This window comes from Poecilia reticulata, chromosome 17 (genome assembly GCF_904066995.2).
Source record: "Poecilia reticulata chromosome 17, P_reticulata-male-v2, whole genome shotgun sequence".
Taxonomy (NCBI): Eukaryota; Metazoa; Chordata; class Actinopteri; order Cyprinodontiformes; family Poeciliidae; genus Poecilia; species Poecilia reticulata.
This window is the reverse complement of record NC_088846.1, coordinates 4,719,334-4,737,408: the sequence shown is the minus strand read 5'-3', so window position 1 is coordinate 4,737,408 and position 18,075 is coordinate 4,719,334. Positions and strand designations below refer to the sequence as shown.

The 18,075-nt window shown below is 41.0% G+C and overlaps 2 protein-coding genes across 3 annotated transcripts in view; one reads left to right on the top strand and one right to left on the bottom strand.

The window, feature by feature from the left end:
• The window catches only part of mfsd8l2 (major facilitator superfamily domain containing 8-like 2), a 17,453-nt gene extending 3,357 nt beyond the window's left edge, over positions 1 to 14,096 (bottom strand). Inside the window, exons 1-11 of one of the 2 annotated variants that reach the window (XM_008433277.3) lie at positions 13,491 to 14,096; positions 13,305 to 13,382; positions 9,770 to 9,833; positions 9,595 to 9,691; positions 8,164 to 8,349; positions 7,880 to 7,942; positions 6,873 to 6,992; positions 6,581 to 6,660; positions 5,957 to 6,218; positions 3,279 to 3,352; positions 438 to 651 (exon numbers count right to left, since the gene is read on the bottom strand). In XM_008433277.3, the coding sequence (XP_008431499.2) occupies positions 438 to 651; positions 3,279 to 3,352; positions 5,957 to 6,218; positions 6,581 to 6,660; positions 6,873 to 6,992; positions 7,880 to 7,942; positions 8,164 to 8,349; positions 9,595 to 9,670 (1,075 nt within the window). In that variant the 5' untranslated portion in view covers positions 9,671 to 9,691; positions 9,770 to 9,833; positions 13,305 to 13,382; positions 13,491 to 14,096. Of the gene's footprint in view, positions 1 to 437; positions 652 to 3,278; positions 3,353 to 5,956; positions 6,219 to 6,580; positions 6,661 to 6,872; positions 6,993 to 7,879; positions 7,943 to 8,163; positions 8,350 to 9,594; positions 9,692 to 9,769; positions 10,068 to 13,304; positions 13,383 to 13,490 lie in introns of those variants that run through there. The other variant, XM_081598098.1, reaches the window with a different exon arrangement.
• Positions 13,306 to 18,075, top strand: kcnmb3 (potassium calcium-activated channel subfamily M regulatory beta subunit 3). Its single transcript, XM_008433275.3, has 4 exons — positions 13,306 to 13,613; positions 14,721 to 14,915; positions 15,793 to 15,964; positions 16,183 to 18,075. The coding sequence occupies exons 1-4, from the start codon at positions 13,528 to 13,530 to the stop codon at positions 16,549 to 16,551; spliced, it is 822 nt and encodes a 273-aa protein (XP_008431497.2). The 5' UTR covers positions 13,306 to 13,527; the 3' UTR covers positions 16,552 to 18,075.

The following is an 18,075-nucleotide window of genomic DNA, read 5'->3' as shown; positions in this document are numbered from 1 at the left end:
GTTTGATGCTATTGTTTGTTTAAGTGGAACTGAAACAAATACAGAACAAATGTAGGCTACGCTCTAACAAATAGCCCCCCCCCGCCCTCCATTTAATTAGATTACTACAATCCTGTTAAATGTACCCAGGCTGCACCCGGTTCCAGCACCTGTCACTGTTAATCAGAGCGATAAACGTGACGAGCTGCAACAGACGCAGGCCAACATGAGCACACAGGATCCGGCCTGCCTGCGTGAGCTCCTGCTGGCCCACCAGAGCCTGAATGATATCATTTAAAGAGCTCATTCATTTCATCTGCCGGGTGACCCAGTTCCACTGCGCTGTACGCTCCTGCACACCAACACACCGGTCAGACAAAGACGACTTGGCTCTGAGCCTCGAGTCTACATGCGTGCTCGTCGGGTGTGTCTGCGTGTTTTCACGGGCAGGTCAGCACCTCGGGGCTTGCAGAGGAAAACGAGGCACCAGATACAGGCGGTGCAGCAGATGACCAGGCCCACGGCCAGCACCACGCGGTCCGCAACCTTGCTGCTCAGCCAGCGCACGAAGAAGAACCCCACGATGACCTCCACCCCACACAGGCTGTACATCAGGCTGTTGCCCAGCTCGCCGAAGCTGAAGTAGCGCTGAGTCAGAGGGGTCACCATGGTCTGGAGGGCGGGGGAGGGGTGGGGGTTAAAGACAGACAGACAGGTTAGATTTGATAGAATTTGAGGTAAAAGGGAAATTGGTTATAACAAGATTACAAAACGTCATTGTACAGAGAAAGCGTCTGGTGAAATGGGAGGAAAAAAAATAAATTCATGCCCACGTCTTAATATCTCGTGGCCACGACTTCATAACAAGTGGAAACGACTTGTTTGATTCGTGGGCACAGCTTAATATCTAATGGGGACTATTTATTTATTTCATGGGAACGACTTAATGATTACAAGCTGTGGCCATAAAATATTAAGTTGTGGCCACAAGTCTTTTTCTATCCTTAAAATAAACCATGTCACTCAGTTTCATAAGGTGCTACAAGCAAACAAAAAAAATCTGTAAATAAAATTGGGTTAAGTATAGTCTCTAATGAAATTCTAAAATTAAGATATAGAACCAGAAACTTTGAGGGAAAAACCTGGCTGACAGGAAACTCGAGTGGAGTACGTGTGTTTGGAAACCATTTAAAGGTCTAGTTAAATATAATCAAAGGAAGTCCAGCGTGGAGTTCAACGCGTCGTGTGTAGAGAACTCAGTGTACTGTGACTAAATAACTGTTTGGCCTCCTGAGAGTCACTAATCTGAGAGACAAATAAAAAAATGGTTTCATTATGTGGGCAGTAAAGACAGAACCCTGGTCAATGGAATAAGGTCGTGTGGTGTAATGAGTTTCAGAGTGATACGCACATTAAAAGAAGAAATGATGGGTTTATCATAGCGAGTGGGCAATATAATGATCTGGAGCTACTGTAAATGGTCAGCTTTAGACTCGAATGTTTGGTGTCGATATTAAAGTCAGCTGACTTTCAGGTTTCACTTAGTCGGATTTCTACTTTTCCAAAGGGAAGCAGGATGTTTGACAATGGGAGTGCTGGGCCCACTGGGGCTGAGACTGGGAGAGACTGATTCAGGCGTCATGAAGGTATCATTTTCACACATGGATTGGCCTCCGTAGAGCCGCGACCTGAACTCTATTGAAAATCTTTAGGATGTGCTCCGGAGGACTTTACCCAGCAGTATGAGCGTCCCGTCATCAGCACACGATCTCTGTAAGAAATCGATGCGAATCCAAAAGGATACAAATGACTTTGGGTACCTTGAGCTAATTAAAGACAATTACACAGGAAGCATGTGGTGCATGCTGTGCTGTTGACTGCTTCCCCGCTCACAGATTTTTTTTTTTTTCCGTTTGTTTTTTCTCAAACAATTTTAAGGGTCTCAAGTCACCAAACAAATTTTACAGTTTTTCTCAGTCGCTTTGGTGAATTTCTCGAATCGTTTTAGACATTTGCAAAACAGAGTAAATGCGTTTCTCAAAACTATTCATATAAACAGCAAAACACCACGGATTGCCTGCAAAAGCCACAGTTCATCTCTCAAAAGTAAATATCTGTGTCAATGAACGCATATTTACTTACAGTCAAACTGATTAGTCGTGTTGTCTATATAACAGTGTACTCTGGAGGGATGATCTGTTGTAAACGATGACTAACGTTTTGATGACAAGAACTGTTATAATTATGAGAGATCAATGGCAAGAGACTAATTTGTTGATGAGCTTCTTATACTTTCCATCTCCATGATGAGAAAAACTCCTGTATGGAGTTAAGGAATGAGGAGTAGTAGGGTGAGAGGAACTCCATTAGCGTCTCGTTGTGGATCACAAAACCATAATGTGATGACGGATTGATGGAAACTTCCAGATGTGCTCAGCCTCTTCTTCTCTTTTACCTTCCAACTCCTCTTCTCTCTTGGTGCTGACCCCATCCAAGTCCTGGTTGTCATAAATGTAACATGGTGTTTTTCTCTGGCTATATACACTACATACTTGCCAACTGATGGTTCAAAAAATTTACCTTTGAGGTTTTTCAGAAAACCGGTTGATCATTTGTTGATCTAACACGTTTGCCTATGTTGACGAAAACCTAAATTCACCAAGCAATAATTTACCAATTCAGGACAGATTGAGAAAAATAAAAAGTTAAATGAAAATGAATTAAAATGTGATTGACATATTACGACAACCTGTTCAAGCATTTTGCATGTTCAGACTTATACGATGAATTTACTTTGGACATCAAGTCTATTCAACAGAGACCCCTATAATACATTTTGATCAACATGACATAAGAAATTGAAAAGCAGAGGATTGTACAGAATCGCGTACATTTGCCTCTTTGCTCACAGAAATGAGAAACTGCTTTTTTTTTTAGTATTGAACAAGTAGTTTTGAGAATTTCTTTTCTGTTCTGAGAAATGCACCAAAAAGAAAAACTGTAAAACTGCTTTTTGTGATCATTTAGGTACAAGATGAACAAAAATCCACAACAGAATATATCTGTAAAGGAGCAAAAACACTTTTTAGCACCGTTCACCCCAATTCACCCTAACATTGAGAAAAGTTTACTTGATTTTTACTTTGTGTTTATTTCATCAAGAATCTATAAAAACAAAATTGTTTAGGTGTCTTGAGTTTTTCCACGGAGGGATTTGCTGCTGCTCTAGCCCAGAGTAAAAAAAAAAGAGCAGAATGTTTGCAAGCTTTGGCTGATAGATCGAAATGGTTGCTCCTCACCTCCAGCGCTGTCTGGTTGAATAGAGTGATGAACTGAGCCGTAAGGAGAACAACCACTTCTTCTCTCAGGAACTCTGTAATATGGAAGACAGAAGAATCAACGAGAAAATCAGCAAACAAGTTCGACTGAAAAAAACTCTCGACTGGCACGCGATGCGGAGATAAAGTTTGGTGCGGAGAGAAAACTGGAGAGCCTCGCCCAAGCTTCTTCTGCGTTAAGACAAGTGTGAATTGGAGTTTTTCCTCTTGTGAGAACGAGCGAGAAATAGATCTTAGTCAATTCCATGTCTCGGTCCCATCTTTTCCTGGAACAGAAGCTCCCGTATGGACGGAGAGGGGTTGGAAAACGAGCTGGGCTCGTAGCTAAATTTGGATGTTCTCACCAGATGGCTGGAGAAAAGCCTCCACATTACAGCGAGTGGTCCGCTCTGGTTCAGATGTCTTTGTTCCCTCCTCTGTTGTTTACTGGAGTTCAGCTTTTGTAAATCGCTCTTTTACAGTGTGTGTGTATGTATACTGTCTTAAAGCAGCTGCTGTTTTGTGCAAATACGAGTCAGAATAGGTTCAAATGTTGACTACAGATTTTCTCGATAAGTTACTTGGAGGATTGAATGGATCCTACACATTTCACATGTCGAAAGGTCAGAAGCTTCCACTGTCAGACATCCAAATTTTTTCCTTCCATTCACAGATAGATAAGATAAGATAAGATAAGATAAGATAAGATAAGATAAGATAAGATAAGATAAGATAAGATAAGATGAACAACAAATAAAACTGGATGAATGGATCTTCATTAGCCAGATGTGTGTTTATGTAAGTATTTATATGTTATAATGATCCCAATGTGTATTAGAGAGCATCTACAATAAATTCAAACTTTTTCACACAGTTTTTTAATAATCATTGCAACGTTTCTCACTGGATCAATAAGTGTTGAGGATGTTCTCAGAAAATAACAAAAATTCTGCAGTTTTCTGTAAATGCACAGGGAGGTTGATCCAGTTCTAAGCAAATGAAACTGTAAAGGCTACAAGCAAACTATTAAAAGACACCAGAGCAGTTCAAAAGCCAAAGGGTAAAAAAAAAATAAAATAAAAATCACAGTGATTTTATTTTTAACTATTTTTCTTCTCCTTGGCCCCTGACAGTGACGGGACTTAATGAAAGAAAACGTATGCTCTGCCACATATTCAAAGGTTCTCCACAGCTATAGAAGAAAACAAAAAAAAAGTCCAGGAGAATCAATAATTCAAGGGAGCGAATACCAGACACACTGTAACAGCTGAACAGAGCGGGGTTTCTAGTGTGGCAGATTCTCCTCAGAACAAACAGGAATCGATGGGAACTCTGGCCACTTTACCAATTCTGTCTCCATTTCATCCACGAGTCAACCACAGCAGGCCAGTCAATAAACAAGGAGGTCTGCAAGCCTTCTCTTTGCCTCAACTTCAAAGAGTGAGAAGATCGATAAAAGGGTTTGACACGCGCGCACACACACACACACACACACACACGCACGCACGCACGCACACACACACACACACAGTCATTTACAACTATCCTTACTGGGACACCGTACCGACTTTCATCAGCATTAGAGGGCCTGACCGACAACCATGAACCTAAACCTCTCTCCAAACATTCAGACTGATGATGAGCTGTCTTCTAGAGTAGTCACCCATTCAGTCCGTAAGGGAGATTACACATATATGAGGACAGTAAAAATGGCTCCTTGGATTACAGACCCCGGGTCTAGAGAAAACCTGAATATTGGGGCAATCGTTTCCAACTAGTAAAAGTCAACCACATCCTACTTAGTTAGTTAGGTAGTTAGTTCTACCATTGCTTCCTGTTCTTGCAGTATGCAAGTATGCTGTTCCCAAATGTGTCCAGTCAGCGTCCACTGATCAGCGTTGCCAGATTTAGTGAAAGGCAAGCAGAAAACAAGGAATGAATCATGTGGCAGGTAAAAATATCCCTCCTCAATTCTTAAAGCACACGTGTAACAGCCAGTAATGGAAGATGCATTTAGGTCCTTGGAAGCGGTGAAGTCACAACATGAAACTTAAACGAAAAAAAGTGAAGACAGAGAAAACAGGTCCTCACTTTCCACAAATGACCTGCTTTTGTTGGTAAATATTGTGAAACTGGTCCTCTGTGTGTGGCATATAGCAGTACACACACACACACACACACACACACACACACACACACACACACACACACACACACACACATACACACACACACACACACACACACACACACACACACACACACACACACACACACACACACACACACACACACACACACACCAACAACCGTTCAAAGTGCAGCAAAAGATAATCAATGATGACAACCAATCACCCCTCGTCTTGTATGTATCATTACTATGAGGCTAATGCAGTAGGACGCCTAACATCATTTATATGTATTTTCTGTTTATACAAACACATACACACAGAAGTCCTGTCAATACAAGAGAATCTGATTTGTTACACTGAGCAAAATCCTTCTGAGCAGAGAAAGTCAATGTAACTCTGTGTGCATGTTTGTGTGACTGCAAGAAAATCAATAAAGCAGATTCAGAACTTGTGCATCGGCTGTGACACCTCTTCCTACACGAAGCTCCGATAGCCTGGAGGAAAGTTGACAGTCAGCCATTCGCTCACCGTTGCTGACGCTGAAGTTTTTAAAGGGGTTTGAGGTTTCGTGGGCTCTCTGTGACACGGGCGAAGCCTCCGATTGGTCGGAGTCGACGGCTCTGTAGGTACGCGCCTCCTCCTCGTCTGACCCCATCAGGGGCGCCTCCTCTTCCTTCTCTTGTTTCATCTCCAACACGACGACTCCCCCCTGCGAGCTTATGGGCGGTACGTCCCAGTACCCAGCCAGGACGACGAACTGAAGCAGCGTCCACAGCAGACACATGAAGATCTGAAAAAGACACACATCTGAATCCTAGATGTCTGAAACATCACGACGTGAAATCAGCTTCAAATTATGTGGAAAATTGAAGCAAGCGTTGAGGGAGGGGCCTCTACATTTCATCTTGGCTGAATTGGTGCAACAGGTGTTTCATTAAGGCATGGTGGAATGGAAACAGACAGACACGGGTTGTTACAAGCCTGCTTTGCCGCATATTGTTTTATTTCTATTGTTGAGAGAACAAAGTAGGGAGTGGGGGGCGGTGGGATCCATAAGAGTTCAGAATGCAGAGCGACTATTTCTACGGCTCGTTTCTGTATTCACGAGCCTTTCGGAGAACCTCAGATTACTGATTGTGTGGATGCAGTTACCCCAGGAGACGTGTACTTGTTCACAACAAAGGGCCCCAGTTTGAAATCACACAGCCGCAGGAACAAGTTGAACGCCGGCCCTGGAGAGACGGGAGGAAGAGCTTTAAAGATGAGACAAACGGAGGATGTGCACAAGACACAAGCCGTACACCTAGGTGATTTTATTGAATGGCCTCTTCTTATCGCAGATCACACCACACATCAAAGCCAAAAGATCCTTCCCGGTGTCTGATGTTTCACCGGAATACAGAGCAGGGTGCGGAGAGGTGGGAGAGGGAGGAAAGGAACTGACCGACGAGAAGGCCGGCCTGACGACAGGCCATGATGGCGGCGAAGATACCAGCGCGCTCCTCTGGCAGAGTGCTCCGGGTTAGGAAGCCAAAGATGGAGGAGCCTGCTCCTGCACCCACACCTGAAAGGAAAACAGTATATTTCTGTTCACCTCAGCAATATATATAAGAAATTTGACTTAGTAGTTTAATGCCTTAAAATTTTGCCTCTATCGCTTTAAAACCTCAGTTCTTTCTGAAACTCCGCCTTCAGGAAGTTATCACAACATGGCTCCTTTATTAACCCTTTAACGTTTTTACAAGTGTCGCACTGAGAAGTAGTTCCTATAATGAGCTCAGTAGATGCACAGTTTTACCAGGTGTTTGCTAATTGCTGCTGGCTAGTCTGAAGGAGCTGATGGGGGAGTCATGGAGGCCTTGTGCTCTGTAAGGCAAAAGCTTGGAAACTGGAGCTTTGCCCTTGAAGGCTAGGTTCCACCCAGGCGTTTTTGGACAGCTAGATGGTTGCCACGGGAGATTTGAGGATTTCTCAAACATGCATTAAAGAATCAAGGCAACACTTTTGATGAAGGACTAACATTACGGCATAATAAAGAGAATGTACTTTTTTTTAATCAAATGCTACCAATAGAAAAGTTTAACAAACTCAAACTTGATTTTTACAAAAATAGAGAGTGAATAATGTGTTTATTGTGACCGCATTGATTTGTTCAGGTTTTCAGAAGTACTGGATCTAATTCCAGCACCCAAAAAGGTAAGAGGCAGCTACGGTCTCCAACCCCTCTCCTCCTAAGGCGGATGTAGTTGGACTCATGGAGGAGACCAGATGTAACGGAAAAAATGTTTTAACAACCTGCAAACTTCACACCAAACTGCCTCTGAAGACTCAAAGTGCCAACAGCTCAAACCAAAACACCAGTCACAGTTCAACCATGTCCTTAATGGTGAGTAATCCATGACTCACACGCATGCCAATGTGAGTGTTTGTGTGTATTAGTGAGTGTGTTACCTGCTACAAGCCGACTGCATAATAACAGCCACTTTGAATAGCCCATAAAATACATGAAGTTACCTGGGGACAAATGAAAAAGAACAACGCTAGTATTCAGGCTCTGCAATGACAGCGAAGGCTTCACTTAGAAAGTATAACTCTGGATATATGTTTAACTTGAGTCTTTGCTGATATTATAGAACCAGATTTTTTGATTTTAAGTATCACATAACCTCCTGTTGAAGGGAGATGACATGTCAAGATCTCATAACGCAGCATTCAGCGAAAAGTAAAACTCTCACCAGCGATTTCAAAGAGGTTGGAGAACAGGATGATGGATTTGGTAGTTTTGCTTCGATCAGACCAGACTCCAAAAAGAGGACCCGTTAGCAGCGCGCTCAGGCTGAAGGCAGACAGGCCCAGACCCAGGAAGTAAGGTGGAGCCTCCAGAATCTGCAGATACCTCCAGATTGTGGGTAGAATGACGGCTGGGACCGCAGCAGAGGAACAGGGAAAGAGAAGAGTTCTTACAGATGAAATTGGTGCAAAAATACAGATACTGCTTGACCTTTTTTTACATTGTTTGTTGGGATTTTATGTGACAAATCACCAAAAAGTGGTGCAGGGAAGGTAAAATGGAAGAAAAAAAAGTACATGTTCTTTAAAAAAAAAAAACCTAAATAAGCTTTGAAAAGCATGTTCTAATGTATTTATCGCACAACCCTGGGTTAGACTCTGTAGACCTGATAGTCCTTTAGAATCGGTTCCATTCTGGATCAAAATTGCAACTTTTGTTACATTTTCAGCTTCGAGGTCATTTTTCAGACTTCACTATGTCAAACCAACCAACCTGGTCACCTCCTCACTTATGGTGGCGCTGCACCAATAACTGCTGAAGGAGACAACATGAAACCCTCTGAAGAACACACTAAGCACAACTTTATTTTTCACAAAATTTAAACAAAAATGGAATCGCATCAGATTTCAGTGGTTGGGGCAGCTCTATAAATAAATAAATAAATAAATAAATAAATAAAGAAAGAAAGAAAGAAAGAAAAAAACCCGACACGTGTCATTTCTCCCGCTAGCGCTAGACTCTGGCGTTTGTTTTGGTCGTATTTACCCAGAATGCCCTGTGCTGCAATCCGCTTCCTGCTTTTGGAGCAATCGCTGGTCCGCAAATTGCTATAACGAAAATAAATTTGGTTTCAAAACAGACTTATTTTTCAATAAAATGTTTTGGCCCAAGAATGAGGTGATTTTTCGGCCGTATCGATTTCGCAACGATTCAATGGAAACGTTTTTTTCACATCACGTAAGTCGTGATCAACAATTCCGTTACTACTGACGGAAAAGACGAATAAGAACACAGGAAGTGGTAGGAGGACGATGACGCGGAGTGTTAGCAAATGACTTATTGTGTGAACAAGCTTATTCACGTGTTATAATAATCGCTTTTCTTACTGCAATTGTGAAATTGTGTTTTTCAACACTTTTTTTTTTTTTTTTTAGTTTTGCCCACATTTGTAATGGAACCGCAACTAGTGATGCACTACGTTGTGTTGGTCCGTCACATAGAATCCTAATGAAACCCTTCAGTTTGTGGTTGCAGAGTGATGGTTGGTGGAGGGTTGTTAACACAGCACTGCACATCGGACATTCAAACAGAAGCCATGTTATCCGTGATGTGCTCTACCAGGAGAATGTTCAACAGGATTATTTGAAAAACTTACCGTACTCTATCCCGCTCAGCATGAATATCAATCCAATGGTAAGGAAAGTTAGAGTCCTCTTCTGGTGATTCTCCATTGTGCTGACTTACTTTCCGCCCTGAACCGAGTACATGTTGTCATGAAATGTCGTTCAGCGGTGCCACAAGATAACAAGACACACCGTGAGTCCACTTACAGCCACTGGCCCGGATAATTGGAGGAATAAGTCACACCATTGTACAAGATCACAGCACGGCTTCCTAAAGACAGACAACAGAAGCAAGGACTTAGAGCCGTGTGAAGATATCACATCAGCACAGAAACAGTTCACCCCGACTTGAAATAATTGCAGCTGTACAACTCCATTAGGCATTTACGGTAAAGATGAAATTCTGCTCGAATCCCATTACAAGTGCAGAACCAAGCTGTGAGCCTCACGGTCAAGGCAAGGTCTCAGGTTGCCAGGTGAGGCAGAGAACCCGGCGCTTAATACATTTTTAATCTTGTTTTCTTCAGTTACATCAAAAGCATCAGATTCTACTGCCATCCTGTAAGGAAGTGGGCGCAGCATATATTATATGTGCAAAGCTTTTTTTTTTATTACAGAAAAAGGAGTTTAGTGCCAATTCAACAAAAAAGTCCAAATAAACATATACGGTTGAAACAAGGTGTTTACATATATTATAGAAAAGGCCACAAAAACTTTTTTTCTTGTTTTTTCAATTTTTTGACATAGGCCAGACAAATGTTTCCTCTCTCAAGTCAGTCACTTTCTTCAAATTCCAAAGTGTTCTTACAACATGACAACACCTAAAACACATTTCTTCTTGTGTGACAGCATGACATTTGTGACAAAAACATTTGAAAGAGAACTCCACAAGTCTGGTTCAGCCTCAGGTACAATTTCCCGATGCCTAAAAATGGCACGTTAATGTTCACATTCAGGCCAGAACAAATGCTAACAATCTTGTGAAGATGCAGAACTGATCCTTGTGGCGCCCAACAAGTCAGGGGGGCACGGAGCATCTCATTCTTAACGTAAAATGACTTAAGATCACACAGAGCTGTCCATCACTTCAAAAAAAAACAACAAAAAGCCAGTTTACAGTTGGCAATACACCCTAGGAGAAAAAAGCTTGGACAGTAAACTAAATCCAAACTTTTTTCCCAATAAGCTGCCTAAATTAGTTCTTAAGGTTGCTATCTTTTAGTTTCTGTACAAATGTTGGTATTTTTGTGTAAATTAGTTTCAATCTGGCCTAAAACCCTCTTTCACACATCACCATAACTCTCTCTAAAACATGCAAAAATGGTGCTAGATTTGTTGCTAGCCACTTCTTTAAAAATAAAGTCACCAGAAGGATCTGAAAGATCGCTAACAATAGCAACAAAATCATTAAGCTGGCAATAGTGCTTTCCCACATCCTGACCACACACACACTCAGCCCCCTGTGCCTGACTTGGCCACGCCCCCAAAGCATCCTGACTCCGCCCACTCTGGTGCAATTTTTCAAAATTTGACTGGGTGTGGGGTTATGGTTTCACAAGGGGGTTAATTACACTTTGTAGAGATTATATCTTGTGATCTGATTAAACCACATTCAGACCACATTATTGTTTGGTCATAACGACCAGTTTGCAATTAAATTGACTGGTGGACTTAAAAAATAGCATCATTTAGGGTAAATCTTGGGTCTAAATGGGTTTTTCAAAAGGAGAATGACTGAGAATAGCACCACATCAGCTGCACAGTGTGTTAAGAACAGCACAGTCAATGTTCTGGAGCGGCCATCATGAATTTCTGATCTCAGTCTGACAGAAAATTGATGCGCAGAGCTGAACAGTGTGTGTGAGCGAGTCAGATATCAAATCTGACTCAGTTCCACCAGTAGGAAAGGACCAAAATTCTAGCAAACTTGTACGATTGTGGAAGGAAACTCAAAATGTCTGCAGCAAGTCTGAAAGTTTTACAGGCAATTATCCCAAATACTTCAAGTTCAGACTTCTCAAAAAGTAGAAAAGGATTCTCAATATTGCTCCTTCTATGACCAGAACTCTTCTACTTTGGCATCCAACACCAGGTTGGTCATAAATATTTGCATCTTCAAAACTGGTTGGCCTGTTTTTAAACCATCTGGAGCTTTTAGTTTGTGGTTGATTTCCCTGCTTCTTACCTTTATAGGCAGTCTTTGTATTTTGCTTCAAAGCGGCCAGACTTTCTGTTAGCAGCGGTTCTTCAGGCGTTCTGAGAGTCTCTCTTTGAACATCGGCTCCGTTCAGAACCGCTCATTGCAGAAAGAAGTGTGTTTTAAGATTTCTGAGACATCCAACTATTAATTATTAAGGTGAAGAAAACACCTGCAGTGTCTTCCACAGCTAGTCGTACGCCTGGAACTTTTCCAACTTTTGTCACAGCACAGCTACAAACCTTGACGTGTGTTAGTGAGATTTTATGAGATCGACCAGCAGAGGAAGGTAAATAATACATGTTTTCAAAATTCTTTACAAATAAAGATCACGGTGAAGATTTGTTATGCATTTCTTATATCTGTTAACATGTTTCACACATTTTTAGTTTATGATTAATTATAGTGACTGAGCCTGATTCTTTTGGTTCCCTCAGGGGCCACTTGGTGCCTCAAGCGCAGTGTGTGATGAATGTGGGCGGAGCTACAGCCCTGGCTGCCATTAGTCAAAGTGTCTACTTAATAATAATAATAATAATAGTAATAATCGATTATTGTCCTTCTACGTCATTACAGTATGTGTATCTCATAAAGCACTCAAAAGCTTGTGGTTGGAAAGTTACAAAATGTAAGTTAAAGAGAAGATCTTGAAAAATGTAATCCACATAAATGTAACACCCAGTAAATAAACAAATGTATAAAATTACAAATAAGATTAAAAAGTTAATATAAATGTAGATATTTTTTAAAAAATAAGCTGTGCATACCTAACATTTTCTGGGGCCGCCACTAATCTTTTAAGAATCCGTGTCAAGCCGGGGGTGGGGGGTTTTATCATTATTATTATTAATGATAATAATAATCATTGCTTTCACATTAAGAAACATGTTTTTTATTTAGCTCAGGTAGATATAAACAGAAACTGTTGGAAAACTTGCAAAAAGAAAAGTTTTGGTGACCTTCAGAAAGCCTGCCGGACTATTGATCAAATCTACTTTAAAATTTATAGGAAACAAAACACAAAGTAATGAGGCGCGCCTCCGGCTATCTACATAATACAGTTTATAAAGGAAAAAGCTTAACTGAATTCAATAGTGAGTGAAGCGGGTGAGACATGGCTGCTGTGTTTCCGGGCAGCTCGGAGCCTCGGGCGGCTTTTATTAAACTCAACTGTCAACAGGTTAATGCCTCCATCTGCTTTCCAGCAATTCATAAATAATATAAGGAAGTCTGATTGTTTGAATAACACATATAAACATGTTCGGCTTCCTGCACTGGAGCCAGATAATCTGAGACGCCTCAGCAGATCAGAGGGATTAAAATGAGGACTCACATGCTCAGGTGAGTTTTTTTTTTTTTTTTACTTTTTATCCTGTTTGAAAGCTTTGAATTTGTCCATAAAGCAAAAAGCAAGCTCAGCCTTTTCATGACAAACAGCTCCAGCTGAGTGTCACAGGCCAAGTGAGAGCCTATTAACATCCTACCTGCCTTACCTGCACCAGTTTCTATAGAAACACACATGAGGGTGGAAGATTTTGCACTCACCTTTGAGCTTTGGTAAACAACAGGAAGTTCCCTGGTGAATAAACTGGAACCCGGTGCATTAATCCCCCTCGCTGCCTGCTGGAAGACATGAGATGATCTTTTAGGGCGCAGGAAGGACATTTGACTTTCAGATACAGAGAGAGAGGGAGAGAAAAAAATACAGGCTTGTTAGGAGGATACAGGTACCGGCGGGCCAAGGGAGGCGACTCAGATAGAACCGGGCATGTTCTTGAACACGGCTTCTCCCCGGAGGTCGTTTAGCATCCCCATTAACATCAACCTGCATGGTGCTCGCAGGCGGCAGACACGGTAAGAGCAAATGATGGACTGGGCCGGGCGGCGAGGGCTGGAGGAAACGCAGCTGGGAGTTCATTACGGCTGGAAAACACTTGGAAATGCAAGCAGAGCTTCACCAAATAAACTCTGCTGGCGGACATTGGGGACAGCGAGGAAATAGTAAAACGGACGGCTCAAGTTTGGAAACTGCTTAACACTGTGACTTATTTATTCCACATCTACACTTGGATGTCTGTGGCAACCTTTACAGTCCAAAGAGGCGTTCTGTTGCCCTCGGTGCGGTTAAATAAAACCGCTTCAGAGCCTTGAGTGTTACATGACCTTTTAGAGAAAGATAACTTATGTTTTTTGGGGGGACATGTCTACCACAGTTTTATTCCTAATTTTAGGTTTGAAAGTAGAGGAAAAACGTTCTTCTAAAAGAAGATGTGTACATTTGCTTATATTTGCAGTTTCCTGCCTACTGACAAAAGATAGATATAAATAAAAATGACAAAATTAAAGAAAAACACAGATTTTTCAATTTAGCACTAAATTATGTCATTAGATTATTAAATATATCATGAAATTATGAAATTGCAATTAAATAATCAGATGTCCCATAAAATAATTAAAGCTACGTTTTTAGATAATGAATTTAAATCATAAAGTGTATTTTTAAAGAAAGCCTTTATTCAAGAATCTAATAATACTTTCACTGTATATTCATTAATTTCATGGATCCTGTGAAACAAACCCAGCCATCAAACCCAGTGGGCGGGACCAATCCTGTGAAATCCATTGATTTGTTCTGTTGTCTGTTTTGTGTTCAAACGTTTTTTTTTGTGCAAGATTGTGCTACTGTAATAAATTCATATATTTTAAAGCTTTCATATACATTTACAAAAATAAAAATGTTAGAGTTCTAAAGTCCTAAATTGGCAGATGATTTTGGTGTTTAACCCTCAAGTGGGTTAAACATCCTCAGATTCTTTGTTTGCTTCAAAGAATCTGAAGCAAACATCTTTCACAGCGTCAATCAATACACACCATAAAATCTGAGGTTGAGTGGCATTAAGCCGTGTTGCTTAAACCTGATTTGTGTCCGTGTGTGTGTGTGTGTGCATGTGTGAGACACAGGGAGATCCAGCACACATCGGCGACACAGGAGCAGGAGAGGAGCCAAAGAGGGGAAGCCGAGGGGGCCCGGAGTCAGATGCCTACGTCTAGTGTTGGAGAAGAACGAGCCATCTTGTTGGGCTTCACCATGATGGCTTTCTCTGTGCTCATGTTCTTTGTGGTCGGCATTACCACGGTTAAGCCTTACATCGACAGGTACGCTGGTGTACACATCCAAGCTGTCAGTGAGGCTGAGATATTACATCTTATTTAGCACGCACTGCTCGCCAGTGGGGTCAGCAACTCTGGAATGTGTCTTTACTCTGCTCTTCTGCTGGAGTAAGAAAAGGGTTCTACAATAGGTACCATGTATCTACTCGTTTACTATATTCTTTGGCAGACCACAGGGAAAGAAGGAAGAACAAGCAAACTCCAAATAAAAAGACCTCCATCTAAGATTTAAACCATGGACATTGTTGTTGTAATGCAGAAGTGCCAACAACTGAACCTCCCATGGCAGATGTAGCGCTATATAGTCCTTTAAAACACAAACTAAAGTGATTAAGAGAAAAAAAAGTTGTGAGACCATGTTGAATAAGATGCTACCCTAACTCAAAATCTTTTGTAACCCCTTTAAAGTCTGTAAGATTGAGAAGCTATTGAAATCCGTTAGTCCATAGTTATAGGAGAGTCTTTGGCTGAGATACATGTTATCTGATGGTAGGTCATCCCGTCCAGCAAAAAGTTTAGTCCAAATGGTACTTCAGTGGGAAATTCCACAGAACTGCCAACAAAATGAGCTCAAGTAACAGATTACTAGTCTTAGAGACCACAAATGGCTAAAAGGCAGTGAGTCCATTGTTTCACTCCATTCAGTTTGTCAAGGAACTGCTACACCACATCTGCAAACGCTTCTCTTCTTCTCAAGAGTGTTGTGTCTCTATGCAAGGTTTGCTTGAGCTTAGTCAGTTGATTCCTCTCATGCCAATATTCTATCTGACATACTATAAATATTGTCATACTGGTGATAGTTTACAATGCCAGAGGGTTTTGGTCATTCTTCTCTAAAATGTCCCTGGTGACTGTTCTCCAGTTGCTGGGAGCAGGCCAGCTGTGTCCTGACTCAGACTGATATCCTGGAAGAGTGGGTGGACTGCAGAGGGGTGAGCACAGTGCCCTGCCTTACTGTGACCGTCAGCGTCACCGGTTCCAACGAGTCAGCCTTTCTCCAGTTTGATGAGGATTCGGTCTTCCTTCCGAACGAGGTACATGCTTTAAATGACTCAAAATTTCCTGAGTCTCTTGATGTTATGTGTGACTCTGCACTAAAGCTTACTGAGATCATAATGGTCAAAGATGGTCGCGCTTAGTCCAGATGGGATAGATGCAAAATGAAAGACTTGAAGTCCATGAATTGATAACGCATCCGTTTTAGCAGATCCTGAAGCAACAAGCGACTTGGATTGTTTTTCTTCTGTTCCAGTGTTTCTATCTCCCCAAGTGCCAACTGGACAGAAAAGGGCTTCAGGACGAAGTGCAGAAAGTGGAAAAGTGGGTGGACAACCAGCTGAAGAACAGCTCAGCGTGTTTCAGTGACCAAAAGGGACACCCCAAACACATCATTCTGAACAGGAAGTACACCCTGCAGAGAGTGCTGTTCGGACTGCTGTGGCCCTGTCTGATGCTGGGTGGCGGATCTTTATTGGTGGGACTTGTAAAGCTGACACAGTGCTTGGCCCGTCTGTCCACTGATGTGAGAAGTTATTCCAGAGGAGGAAGGCGGACTTTGAGAGATACTCGGGGCAAAATGTACAGACTCCTCCGGAGGTCAAGCACGCAATCTATCTTGTGACATATGGTGGAACACACACCGGTCGGATTTGAGGGGTCTTTGTGATCAGAAAAAAAAGGTTGAGAGTACCACTTGACTGGTCAAAACATCAAAAGAGTGTAACGGGATTTCTAAATCCCGTTACACCTGAGGAGTTGGTTATTGACCAGGTCAGGCCTAATCTGATAAAATCAAAACCTTATGGTGATTATTTAATCTCACTTCAGTCTGAGCCAATGGTGGTAAAGTAATAGAAAAAAAAGATCTGTCAAGTCTATGCTTTACCAATGATGCCTAAATGTTGTTCTGTTGTGTATAAAGTACCAGGTGTGGCACAGCCTAACATATTAACACAGTGAATATGTTACGCTAGCCTGGAGCCTGCTGCTTTACAGTAATGCTGCTTGTTGTTCATCAACTGCCTATTTGTTACCTTAAGATTTATCTGTGCTACTCCTTTAGTTTCAACACAAAGATAGTCCATGTGAAATGATCAATACTTTTGTTTGCAATTTCTCTTCCATATGTCCAGCAAGGTACTCAAATTTTCTCAGAGTCCATGTTGGGGTGTATGCCTGAATTTAAACAGTTGGAGACACTTCTCTGGCAGAGGCTTTTCAACAAAAATCAGGAATATCTATGATAAATGGTTTTCACAGTCCAAACTGTGATCATAGGTGTAATTTTAGCAGATAGATTAAACTACTATTAGATATTCTGGCTGCTGGAAAAAGCCAGAATATCACAAAAATACTGAATCACAAAAATATACTTGTACACCTCAACCTAGACATATAAATATGGGTGAACATAAAAGGAAGAGAAAATAGTATTTCCATTTAGGTTACAGTTACAGACTCAGTTAGCCTAATAAACAATTGTGTGTAGTAGAATCTAGGTAAGTATGTTATTTCTATACTAATACACTGTAAAAACACAATCTTATCAAGTAATTTTGGCCTAATTTCTAGGACAAATATCCTAGAAATATCTTGAAATAAGACAAAACTAACTTACAAGTAACTTTTCAAAAAAGATCTGGGGGCTTGTTTTAAGCTTCAAATTCCTTCACATTGATGAAAAAGTACTAATTCAGTTGGATGATTATTTCACTTATAACAAAGCATTTTTCCCATTTTATAAGTGAAATAATTTACTAGTGGAACTAGTACTTTTTCATCAATATTAAGGAATTTTTAACTTAAAACAAGTTAGCTTTGTCTTAGTTCAAGATATTCGCACCAAAAACTAGACCAAAAATACATGGCAAGATTTTGTGTTTTTGCAGTGTACATTGTTTTCTATTGTTAGTTAATTTTAAAAAACACTTGTTTAAAATGTTTGTCCTGTATTTTTTTCACAATCATAATTAATTAACTGAAGTCAAATCACCTAATTATTCAATGATATTTAAAAATAAAACATATCGGTATCAGCGATACTAGCCTTGTGTTCACTCATTATCGGATCAAAAAGAGATTTCCAGTATCACACACCGTTAGTATTAGTTAATCTCAGACAGAAATAACTCATACATTTGTTGTT